At 38.1% G+C, this 12,075-nt stretch overlaps 3 protein-coding genes across 5 annotated transcripts in view; 2 read left to right on the top strand and 1 right to left on the bottom strand.

Annotated features, from left to right (window-relative positions):
- rnf220b (ring finger protein 220b) overlaps nt 1-2,442 on the top strand; it is a 31,554-nt gene extending 29,112 nt beyond the window's left edge. For all 3 annotated transcript variants that reach the window (XM_028587994.1, XM_028587995.1, XM_028587996.1), the window contains 3 exons: nt 382-490; nt 1,573-1,647; nt 1,743-2,442. In XM_028587994.1, the coding sequence (XP_028443795.1) occupies nt 382-490; nt 1,573-1,647; nt 1,743-1,814 (256 nt within the window). In that variant the 3' untranslated portion in view covers nt 1,815-2,442. The remainder of the gene's footprint in view (nt 1-381; nt 491-1,572; nt 1,648-1,742) is intronic.
- Nucleotides 2,443-4,562: 2,120 nt separating this feature from the next.
- guk1b (guanylate kinase 1b) lies at nt 4,563-9,422 on the top strand. Its single transcript, XM_028588324.1, has 7 exons — nt 4,563-4,674; nt 4,864-4,905; nt 6,703-6,799; nt 8,021-8,159; nt 8,499-8,583; nt 8,665-8,750; nt 8,916-9,422. The coding sequence occupies exons 1-7, from the start codon at nt 4,563-4,565 to the stop codon at nt 8,946-8,948; spliced, it is 594 nt and encodes a 197-aa protein (XP_028444125.1). The 3' UTR covers nt 8,949-9,422.
- Nucleotides 9,423-9,634: 212 nt separating this feature from the next.
- The window catches only part of obscna (obscurin, cytoskeletal calmodulin and titin-interacting RhoGEF a), a 46,390-nt gene continuing 43,949 nt past the window's right edge, over nt 9,635-12,075 (bottom strand). Inside the window, exons 77-81 of the mRNA XM_028587719.1 lie at nt 11,536-11,759; nt 11,409-11,423; nt 11,075-11,171; nt 10,442-10,591; nt 9,635-10,327 (exon numbers count right to left, since the gene is read on the bottom strand). Of these exons, the coding sequence (XP_028443520.1) occupies nt 10,147-10,327; nt 10,442-10,591; nt 11,075-11,171; nt 11,409-11,423; nt 11,536-11,759 (667 nt within the window). The 3' untranslated portion in view covers nt 9,635-10,146. The remainder of the gene's footprint in view (nt 10,328-10,441; nt 10,592-11,074; nt 11,172-11,408; nt 11,424-11,535; nt 11,760-12,075) is intronic.

Raw genomic sequence — 12,075 nt, forward strand, 5'->3', positions numbered from 1 at the left:
TTCATCACACTTAATGCATCTGCCTCGCTGTACAACATGTCTGCACATATAGTCTATCCTGTAATTGTGTATGCGTCTATGCATTTGTCTATCTCTGTGAGGACCCTGACACCACACACACACACACACACACACACACACACACACACACACACACACACACACCCTCTGCCTATGATAAATGAGACAGTGAATGTAGGCAATGTGATTGCTGCTAAATTTCATGCTCAGTGTCCATGTTGGCCAGCGAATAATTTAATCTGTCTTCGATTTATAAATGACTTTCCAGTGTCTGCCTAACTCACGCACCCTCCCATCTCCCCTCCTGTTACCGTCCATTTGTGTGTGTGTGTGTGTGTGTGTGTGTGTGTGTGTGCGCAGGCTCTCAGAGGATTCCACGCTGACAACTTTGGATGTACTTAAAGCTCGGATACGGGATTTGGAGAAACAGTTGTCTAAAGGAGACAGATTTAAATGCCTAATCTGCATGGTGAGTACGAAGGCAAATTAAATCAACAGAGCAGACACAGAATAGAGATAACAGCGCAGTCATGCAGAAACTAGTGATAGTAATACCAATAATATTGGTCATGCTCTTTCAATGGAACATACTGTAAAATGTGGTGATGATGATATTTTGATCCTTTGATACAGATTTGTATGTATTATTTTTAAAGATACTGTATGTGAAACACTTTAAGTAATACTATTCTAAAATCTCAGCTGAATCTGTTTTTTGACGTGAAATTATAATTCTGTATTATGTTAATATAGATTGATATAGTGTATACTGTAAATGCTCTAAAACGGATCAGATTTTTGTTTTGAAACTATTTGACTCTAGTGCTGAAATGAGTAGTCAATGAATCAAATAGTAGACCTACAGAAAATGAATAGACAATATTTTAACAATCAATTCATCATTTGAGTAAATTATGGCAATTTTGCTCATTCCAGATTCTAAAATGTGAGAATTTGTTGCTTTTCTCTGCTGTATATCATCATTTTGGGCTGAACACAAGAAGCTATTCGAAGCTCCGGCTGTATCGCCGGCCTTTGAGAACTTGTGATGAATATTTTTCATAACTTTATTCACTTATAGAGCAAATGATTAACAGATTAATCGAGAAAAAAGTTATTCCACTACCAGCACAGGAAGAGCCCGTATGAACTTCATACAATTAAAGTATAGTTGAACATTTCTTTGAGAAAATCAAGCTGCTATGCCCAGGTCGACCTTTGATCAGATTCCTGTTCTCGTGAATACACTAATATTGCTAAAGCCATACTTTTGTGTAGAAGGAGGAACATCAATGTGATTTTAAAGTGATGGACTTACCTTGCTCATTTTGATTTGAACTTATAAAGATTATTGCTAAAACAATATTTATTTTATTGTGTATTAAAACATGAACAGTATAGTGTGATAAATCACTAAACGTACCAGCTGGACCCTTCCTATGGTTGAAAGGGCTTCTTTAAATGCTCTTATTGTAGTTTCACGTGGACATCTAGTGGCAGCTTTATGTACTGCATGTAAGGAATCTCATCACCTGTGTTTTCTCTCTGCAGGACATGTACACAACCCCTCTCACCTCCATCCAGTGCTGGCATGTTCACTGTGAGGAGTGTTGGCTTCGAACGCTGGTAAAACATCAGATTTGTGATTCACAAAAACATGAAAATTAAGTAAAATGATCAGAGTGTGTTAATAAAGTACGTTCATTTCATCTTTTCTTTAGGGAGCAAAGAAGTTGTGTCCACAGTGCAACACCATCACCTCACCTGGAGACCTGAGGCGGGTCTACCTGTGACGCAGCCACTCACAAAATAAGGAGAGGAGCTTCTTCTGTTTTAACCAATCAGGGGTGGATTTGTGGGCAGCTGGCCTGTCATAGACTCCCACCCTTTTCCTCCTCCTCACACCTTCGTGGTCCTACCTGTCAGTGTAATAAGATCCACTAAACCCTGACAATTTGAAGAACAGCAAGTGTAACCTTTGACCTTCCTTACAGCCCTGTACAATATCCATGTTCCTGCTGCAACATTAAAACATCAACCAGATCAGAAGACGCATATAAAACCAACTGAGAGCTCAGGCACTGAAAAACTAATAGAAAAGAAAAGGCTTTGGGACAATATTTATCGATTTTGTAATATTTTTTGTGAGGAAAACAAATTAGTTGAATCACATGCAAAGCACATGTACATAGTTTTGTGTTTGGATCGGTATGTTTGGATGTGTGTGTGTGTGTGTGTGTGTGTGTGCGTGTGTGTATATGATGTTGACTAGTAGAACAACCCAACTGTATTTACTCTACAGGGTTTGTCTTTGCTTGAATCATTTATTTGTTTAGCTCTTGTAGGTTGGAAACATTCTCACATTCAAGCTCATTTTGTCTTTGTCATTGATGTTTCTTTGTAAAGGCTCATTACATCTAATTTTATCAATGTTACTACAATAAAATGTGTGTCTAAAAGGTTGTTGTTTCACAATATATTTTATCTGCTGGGGTAACATGAGTGTCTGGATTAGCATCTTGTGTTGTTTAAGCCTCTCAACAGCCTTGTTAGGATAACTCTTATGGGGTGAACTCGCCCTTTAAGAAGTGGGTCGATGCAGGATTAGTCAGGCAGAGCCCATCACAGCTCATCTGGAGTCAAGGGACACTAAACCCTGCTGAGCTTTTACTGCGTGAGGAACAGAGGCTGCAAGGTTCAATCACAGAGAAGGAAAACCCCACGAAAATCCTCAATTCATTATAGATAATAGCAGGATGATGTCATTTATTTTCCAGTGTTCAAAATGTAACTCCATTGTAGTGGGAAAAGTGTAAGAGCAGAGCATATACTCCCCACATTGCCACCACTTTATCCTCCGACGTGCTCTAGTGGAGCTGCCGAATATGGTTGCACTCAACAGCTTCCAGGTTTGAATATGTGTAACTTACTAAATGTGAACAGGGCGTTCCTAAAACTATCCTGGATAAATATAGGTAGAACAAATGCTTCATGATTCTAGACCAAGTTTGTGTAGAAGAGTTATGTTAGATTTTGACAACCAGTATATTTAACTCTTTATCTAAAGTTTTTCCTTTCCAAGCCAAAATCCAAAATATGGTGCTTAAGCAACACGTCTTTGGCAGAAACAAAGTAACAAATAAATGCAAATAAAGCTTCTGCTGCAGCGTGCATGATCATTTGTTTATGGACACCTTCTACCTTGCCCACATGGTGAACTCAAGGTGTGACCTGTATGGGCGGTGTGGGTAAAAACAAGCCAGCATGCACAAGTGATTGGTCGTTGAGCTGGAGGGAGGTGGTGGTAATTCAGACTGACAGTGAGCCTGGCTGAAGAATCATCTGCTATTGAACATTTCTACGACACAAACTGTACAGAGCTGTGAAGAAAAGGTAAGGTGGATTTTTTTAACTACACAATAAACTATTTCTAATAATTACTAATGGGATAAATGTGAGTTTAAGTTCATATGCAAACCTCAACTAAAACTAAAGGAAAACTGCATTTAAATTGTCCGGCTAAAAGTACAGCCTGTCATACTGCACATATATATATATAATATAAATAAATCTATGTAATATATATATATATATATATATATATATATATATATATATATATATATATATATATATATATATATATATATATATATATATATATATATAGTCTGTGCATTAAGTGTTTGCTGCTTAGATATTTGAAATGCTATTCACCAGTGTGTGCATTTAATGTAATCTTGCATTAAGGTCAACACTTTGCAAAGGCTAAAATAGATGTTGCTTTAGATCTGTTAATAACTTTTTAACCAGATTTAGAAAAGGGGCTAACAATAAATAGTTTATGATATTATTGATGTCTTTAACTGTTCTTATCTAAAAGTGCAGCCATGAATAATTCCTAATACCAACATGTTGAAGGGAGAGGTAACCGGGTCACCTGTCATGGACCCTCTGTGCCACCTGGCCCAGATCCAATTGATCCTGCTGGCTGACCTGTCATGACTTCATTAACAGGCACTCTTAATATTAACCTTGGGGCCTCCGGCTGTCTAACGAGTCAGCAATTAGGACATGGACGTGTTTAAATATTTCAATTAAGGGATTAGGAAGTAGAATTTCCAAGTGTCGTCTTTTATTAACTATAAGTGGAGAAAGCACAATAATGTAAGAGCAAATGTCTTTAACCTGGTGTGTGCGTGTTGGGATGTTTCTTCCTGACGTTGTAGTGGTTAAAAGAAGCTCGGATCAAAGGATTAACTTTACTGCACCTTCGACATACAGTTGACAGGATAGTCGGTGAGCTTTACCAGCACTGCAAAGTAATGTATAAGAGGAGTTTAAAATACTTAATAGAAATGGTGTTTAAATGAAAAGGTGAAAACCATTTTCTGAATAAACTTTTCAAATGCCCTGTATCCTATTCTAGAAAAGAGAAAAGAAGAAAAGATTCAGTTGGCACAAACATTTTAATCTGCTCTTGGCACAAACAAACCTGAGCTCCCTCTGTCCCCGTCTGTCTGTCCGTCTGTCTCAGAACAATGTCAGGACCGAGGCCTGTGGTGCTGAGCGGCCCCTCTGGAGCAGGGAAGAGCACTCTGATGAAGAGGCTAATGAAGGATCACGAGGACGTCTTTGGATTCAGCGTGTCACGTATGTTTGAGTGCGCTAACTGGTTATTGGCTGCCGTCTCTGCATCCTGTCTGAGGAGTCAGAATGTCAGCTTGATGGTCTTACTCTAAACCTTCCAATACATTTTTGTGTTGCATAAGTAAATCTTGAGACTGAAGTTTTTCACTTATTTCTGGATGGAGCTAATGATGAAATCCTCTCCTTGTACAGACACAACGCGAAACCCTAGACCTGGAGAGGAAGATGGAAAAGGTACAGTAGTTCTGGCTCAAAACAAACTGGTTCGAGACACCTTTTGGTATCTGCACTATCTGTTAGTGGGTGGTTGATATTTTCAGCACCTCGGTTGATGTTTTCAGGACCTTCACAGGCTCTGTGATTCATTGTATAGAAGCCCTGGACTTGGATTTGAATGTGTAGAATTGTCTTCCTCTTTGCTTTTTGTTTCTGTACCACATTTCCTCACCTCCTATACCTGCCTGCTCTATAAAAAAAAAAAACACACACACATTTCTTACTCCCAAGTGAACTGCACAAATGGTTTTCTCTCCCCCCTGTATAACTGCCTTGATATAAAGGGATAAACCTCTTTTTCTTGCCTTTGTTGCTTTCTTCATAGGGCTGAACACGCTCCCCATGCTTCTGGGGGCTACTTTACTGCCCGTAGCAGCCGTCTTCTCGTCTGAAGACTTAGAAAAGTCAGCCTCATTGTCGTGTGCAAACAAATCAGAAACTACAGATAAAGGTGACCTCGGTATGATTCCCGATCACAGTTTTTAAGGCAGAGGGGTTACTTTCATCATCCTCACACCCTGCATTGGACTCGTAGGAACTAGTAACTTTGTGACAAACAAACAAGAGAGAAGAAAAATGTTTAATCATTTAAGTAATCAGAATCAGACAGTTTACACTTTGGAGTAAAAAGCTTTTGAAAATAGCCCCCTGTGATGCCTTGGTAGTGATTCCCATTTCCAGTCCCGTGAGGTTTTGTGTCCATAAAAACCTGTCCCATTTCCCACTGTGGCTGATGGAGCATTGATGATTTGCAACCAACCACTAGCATCCCAAGTGAAAGATTTCAGAATCTGAAAAGGATTTATTGCCAAATAAGTAACACTTACAAGGAATCTGGGAATTTATAACGTGAATTTATCTTTGGACTAGATGGGATCCATCTGAGCTTTTTAAACACTGCTGTCACTTCCCTGTAATGTGTTAAAATACTTTGGAAAGGATAGCCAATCTATTGTAAGATGCCATTCGCGTTTTATTTGTACTGACAACATCAGACACTAAATAGATTATTATTGATCTAGAAAAAAAACAGTGGATTTTGCTCAATTTGGGCATAACTGAGTGTTTGATCTTGGGTAGAAATATTTCATGTACTGCAGGTTTCCCTGTTTAAAATAATGTCTGCCTTGTTGCCAGGCTTATTATTGATTTATTTACAGCACATCCACTTCCTTTTCTATCCAGCGTTTCCCTTCAGATTGTTACTTCAGTCTGAGCCGACTCTTCAGGTTCTAATGCTAATGATTGTGTGCTATCGCAGTGTCCATGAGTGTTAGAAGTAGTAACGTGTTTGTTTCTAAAATTCTGCTGTTTTAGATCCCCAGAGGTTTTGATGTTATGAAGATTTAGGCCTATGGATCTGGTATGGACAATATAATTTGCTCTGTAACAGTTATACTAATAGAAGCATTACAAAAAAAAAATATTTCTCATCTTTGCATGCTTTATCATTAGATAATGACTGCAGATTCATACACAGTCTCAAATCAAGCTCAGAGGAGAATATCATACACTTGAACACACACCATCAGCTAAGCAGAAATATTATTGTAAACAAGTTTATCCTTTGTGCCTGGATTTTCTTTTCTTTATTTTTGTGCCTGTGATGTTCCTGGTTATTGTGACGAAACTAGACTCACTTTAAACTGTAGTGGGTGTTCATTTGATTCGCATCACCTCTCTTCAATCATTTCTTTCTGCTGTGTAAGTTTTCACGGCAGATGCTAGATTCATTATTAATGTTGCATCTTACAGACTACCACTTCACAACAAAAGATGCCATGGAGGAGGGAATTGACAACGGAGAGTTTATTGAAAATGCTGAGTTTTCTGGCAACCTGTATGGAACAAGGTAAATATTTGCAGCTCTGCATGAATGCCACCATATTTTACACCACATAATCAGGAGCAACCTTAAAAACATCTATGATTTAGATGCATGGTCTTTTTTTGTACACATTTTATTTTCTTTGTTTAAAATTATTCATTTTTAGGACTAAAGTTGTCCCAGTTTCAATGACCATTTAAGGGGCAATGTTCCAGCAAACTAGCCTAGAAATCTAGACGCACCCTAGCGGCAGCAAATGTAATTTGCAGCCAGGGTCAGTCTAGCAACTCTCCGTTGCCTTGCAAGCTGGAAAAACCGAATTCTGGTCAGGCCAATTCCCCATAGACAGTATATAAGAAGGAATTCCCTGCTACATGAAAACAAAGAAGATGGCTGCTGCTGATGGCGAACAGCGATCATTCGAATCGGCTTTGGCCGCGACTCTGGAAGACTTGGAGTTAAGCTCTGAAGTCATTCTTAAAAAAGGAAGATGTGGTCGGAGTTATGCCGACCGGATACAGCCAAAATGTAATGTATCAACTAGCGTTGCTCTGGTTGGCTATGAGTGCAGAGGGAATTTGAAAGATAACCGTTTATTCCGCCCCTCGAATTGAGCGCTGCCAATGGTGAATTCCCAGACCCAACATCTTGATGTGGGTCTGGCTTATCAGGCTACCAGCAAACAGCTCATCTGCAAAAAAGAACATAATCTGAATGCTTTCACTGTTTTCTATTGGTCTAAATGTTGTTTCAGAAGCAAAATCCACCCACAGCATAAAACTCTGACATATAAGCTGAGCTAATATGAGTGAAATACAATATAGTATCAGTGTCACTGATATTGGTTAAACTTCATTTAGTAGAAAGTAAGACTGTTGTTGTCTTATATTAGAGACTACCCTCTGGCTTGGCCACAGGTTTCAAGAGGATATAGTCTGGTGACAGATGGAGCTTTAACCTCCCCTCAGGTCAAAAAGAGCAACGCTGCAGCTCAGCAGCTCTTATGTGCCTTTTAATCTCTTCCTCTTATTCTGACATACTCCCTTTAGTACGACTCTTGGATCAATGCAGCGATCCTCTTAACCTTAGTTACTAGGTGTGACATGCACAAAATGACCCGATTACATTCTCAATACCTGGTTGGACATTATCAAGCCCATCCATGTTCAGATCTATAGTCCTGGTTGTTTGGAGCCTCTTGTTTTTTTTATGGTTTTATGATGTAACAATGCATTCATTCTCTAGTAAAGCTGCCATAGAAGACGTGCAGGCCAAAAACCTAATCTGCATCTTAGATGTGGACATCCAGGGTGTGAAGAGGATTAAAGAAACTGATCTGAACCCCATCTACATCTCCATCCAGCCTCCCTCCATGGAGGTCCTGGTAAATGTCCAATGTAGTATATTGCATTAATGTGATTGCAATATTTTTTATTTATTTAATTAACATACTCTTTTGTTGCTTGTGCAAAGTAGGCTGTCAAAGAGTGTCAAATATGCTCATACCGGCATTTAAAAAAAATATTTTGTTGCATACTTTGATTGCTATAATAAATGTATATACATTTCCTTTGAAAAACTCTAGTGAGACACAAATTGGTCTGAGAAAAATAAAAATATAAAATAAATACAACTTTGGAAAATGTGTGAACTTCAGACATGACAGCTGTTTTGGAGCAGCTCTCAGTTGAAAGATAATGTCTTGTTTCATCGTTTTTCTCAGGAAAAACGTCTGAGGGACAGACAGACAGAAACAGAGGAGAGTTTACAAAAACGCCTGGAGGCAGCGCGCATCGATATGGAGCTCAGTAAGTTTCTCAGCAGTTCACTTCGGGCATGTTGCTGAACAAAAAGACAACCATTGCAGCTGACCCAATTCTCTTCTGTAGGTAACGAGCCCGGAGTGTTTGATGTTGTTATCATCAATGATGACTTAGAGAGGGCTTACGAAGAGCTGAAAGATATCCTCAGTGACGTGAGTAAAATTATAAAATACCCTTTTGCTTACTTATGTGACAACTACTTTGCGACTATTGTCTGTCAGCTGTTGCTTAGACCATTTTATATTCATAACGCTCTGGATAAGAGCATCAATTAAATGCACAAAAAGTGAAAAGTATCATCATCTCTCTTTGAGCAGGATATCCAAAAAGTTCAGGAGGCCAAATCATAGGAAGGAAACAGTCTTTCTGCTGCTGGATAGAAGAACCAACACTTGAGACGCTGGCCTGAATAACTCCATCTTCACTGACTGCAAACGCATCTGAAAGAAACTTTCTTCTTGAGAAAAGTTTGTTTTTCTTTCACCCTCTATGTTATATGGTCGGAGGTTTTCTCACTTATGCTAAGATGGAAAAGAGGGACTCTGAATTGAAAGATGTTTTTTTCTTGACTAGGAGAATGGGGGTTTGTGTTAGATTTAGAAAAAGCAATGGGTTGATTTCTAGCAGTGAACATCCTAGCCCATACATCTCTGCCAGCTTGCTCAGACAACTGCCACATTCAGTGCTACATTTGGTCTATATAAGCCAAAGTGTGGAGTACACATCAGTACCACCAGTCAGCTACTCACAGCAAACTACTTACACCTTCATTTATTTGTTTTGTTGAATTCTAATACAGTATAAATAAATTCACTCATAGTTAAGTATATGGCAATTATAACTAATATTATGTTAGCGGTATTTAAATAGTTACTCACATGCTGCATATTATTTAATTGTTATGAAGGAAGTCCATGCGTCTGAGATAAAATCACTGCATGTATTACATCTAAAACATTTGCATGTGTGTTTGTGTACCAATGAGTCTGAATAAAGAATGTGAGGACAATGACTTGACCACTTTTGTGCTTTTTAATTAATCTTTAATTTATCAACTCATTCGGTTGGGTGACTAACCCAATATTTAACTATTATGAAGCATTCAAAAATGTAATTGATTTTCCATTTGTACATTATAACTTTAAGGCAAAATGTGTACATTTACAAGAAAACTGTTTGCACTTTAAGGCCAAACTCTGCCTGACACTGAGGAGTAAAACAACAGTTTCTTGTGTCACAAAATCTAAATTTTACAACTCATGCACTCTTAGACTAAACCTCATCCCTGATATGTTTCCATATAAACCAAAGCACAAACAATGCAGCACATTAACATATACAAGCTAATGGATAAATACACTTTGAAAATTCATTAAGACGCATTACAATTTTAAAATCAGAGGATACTATAATGATTTTTATAATCTGGCCTGGCTCCAGCTAATTAGAAATGAGCCACACAGGAAACTATCAGCTGAAATGACATGTGTTGGTTATAGTTTCTAGGAAAAGCCGCTAGTAAAAAAAAACACACACCACAGTGTTGCCTTACTGGAAGAAGGGACCCTGAAGCTTGATGCGGACCTGGTCTCGTTTCTCCTCCTTCTGCTTGAGGTAATCTTTAAGCTTGTCTGTGGAGAAACACACTTTGGAGTGTCGGCCTTTGTGTGGGGCACGATGGGCACGCAGCCACGGGTTCTGGAGACACTCGGCTGAAGTGGGTCTCCCCCTGCAAAGTTGTAATCATATTAGGATATACACATTTATATTCCTATTTTACTAATATGACTTTTTACACAAATAATATCTTTAATGCAAACTACATTTTAAGAGACACACTTACCAGGATTTGTTATTCATGCTGCTCTTCATGAAGTTTAAGGCTCCCTCTGACAGACCAGGGTAACAGCGCCCAAACTGGATCTTCCCTTTCTTGATGTTTCTGTCTTGCTCCCAGCTGTGCTCTGCATGGAACGGGCTGTCGGCACTCAACCTAGTGAAGAAACGAGAAAAAAAAAACACATATGTCATACAAAAATAGAACAGTATTCAGTATATTAATAAAGTAGTTTATAATTCAGCATCACCGAACTACAAAAGATTCATTCATTGTTAAATTTCATAATCCATAATGAAAAAGAAGATTATCCAAAGAAAGAAAATGTGGATGATTCAATCTTTAGAAGTGTTAATTTGCCATCCAATGATGCCTGCTATCCTTTAAACAAATGTCAGAATAATATTGTAATAACTATTTTCCAAAAGTGGGAGCCACATTTATCAAATTACAAATATATATATATATATATATATATATATATATATATATATATATATATATATATACTTTAAAATAAAAAAATAAAATATATATATATATATATATATATATATATATATATATATTATTTTTTATTTTAAAGTAGTAAGAATATGGTTGACTACTGTACTTTCTTTTATATATCTCTATACTTACATGATGAAGGACAGGACTCCAATAGCCCAAACGTCAGTTTCAGGCCCGACACCGTGACCTTCCAGGATTTCCGGAGCTTTAGGAAGGACAATATAAACTGACAAAACAGACAGAAACAGGATATTGTTCATAAAGAGTTGTGCTGTTACAGGCAATGCCACAATTTACATGCTTAATTTCCTGAATTAGTAAAAGGACTCAAACCAGAAAGAAATGGATAAAAACAGATAAGAAAATGGACTTGGATTTGTTAGGCTATAGATCAGCTGAGGTGGATGAAGTTAGGCGTAATTATTTCCATCCATCAATCCGTCCTCCCTTAAAGAATGTGTACCTTTGCTGCGGCAGTCTGTTGGAGGCCATGACAGTCAAAGCTTTAGTACATTAGAAGAACCTACAACAATGCAAGCTTCTAAATCATATACAATTTAGTTGAAATTAAACCAGAAATACATCAGTACCTTTGCTCTCTGACAGGCCCTGGATGTGCTCGATGTTGAGAGGCTGACCGGGTGTGAAGGACTGAGCCGAGCCCAAGTCAACTATTTTCAGGTGGTTGCAATCATCCACCAGCATGTTGTCAGACTTCAGGTCCAGGTGGATGACTCGACGGCTGTGAAGGTAGTCAACTGCACTCAGAATTTGAACCAGCAGCTCGGCGACGTGAGTCTCTGCGTACAGATCTCTGAGAGGGCACAAGCAAAGACAGACAGGTTTGTTAATCTTAACTACAGTATGTGAGGGACAAATGGCTACAGGTTGCACAAAAATAACGGGTTTTATTATTATTATACTTTATTAGTCCCATCACTGGGAAATTTGTCTTGGACACCGTGCATAGTCTAGTCATGCAAAGCAACACGATCAAAGTACATAAAAACACATAATCAAATACGTAAAAACACAATAATAATAAATCATTCACACAATAAAGCATCCATTAAAAATACATAGGTCTGAAACAGAATATAGATAATAATCATTTAAAATAGATATTACAT

Source organism: Perca flavescens, chromosome 9, assembly GCF_004354835.1.
Source record: "Perca flavescens isolate YP-PL-M2 chromosome 9, PFLA_1.0, whole genome shotgun sequence".
Classification (NCBI taxonomy): Eukaryota; Metazoa; Chordata; class Actinopteri; order Perciformes; family Percidae; genus Perca; species Perca flavescens.

Bases quoted from the DNA above. Each gene is read 5' to 3' on its own strand.
- guk1b (XM_028588324.1), top strand. From the start codon at position 4,563: ATGTCAGGACCGAGGCCTGTGGTGCTGAGCGGCCCCTCTGGAGCAGGG. The intron at 4,906-6,702 runs GTACAGTAGTTC...TGCATCTTACAG, and splicing joins TGGAGAGGAAGATGGAAAAG to ACTACCACTTCACAACAAAA. The intron at 6,800-8,020 runs GTAAATATTTGC...TTCATTCTCTAG, and splicing joins GGCAACCTGTATGGAACAAG to TAAAGCTGCCATAGAAGACG.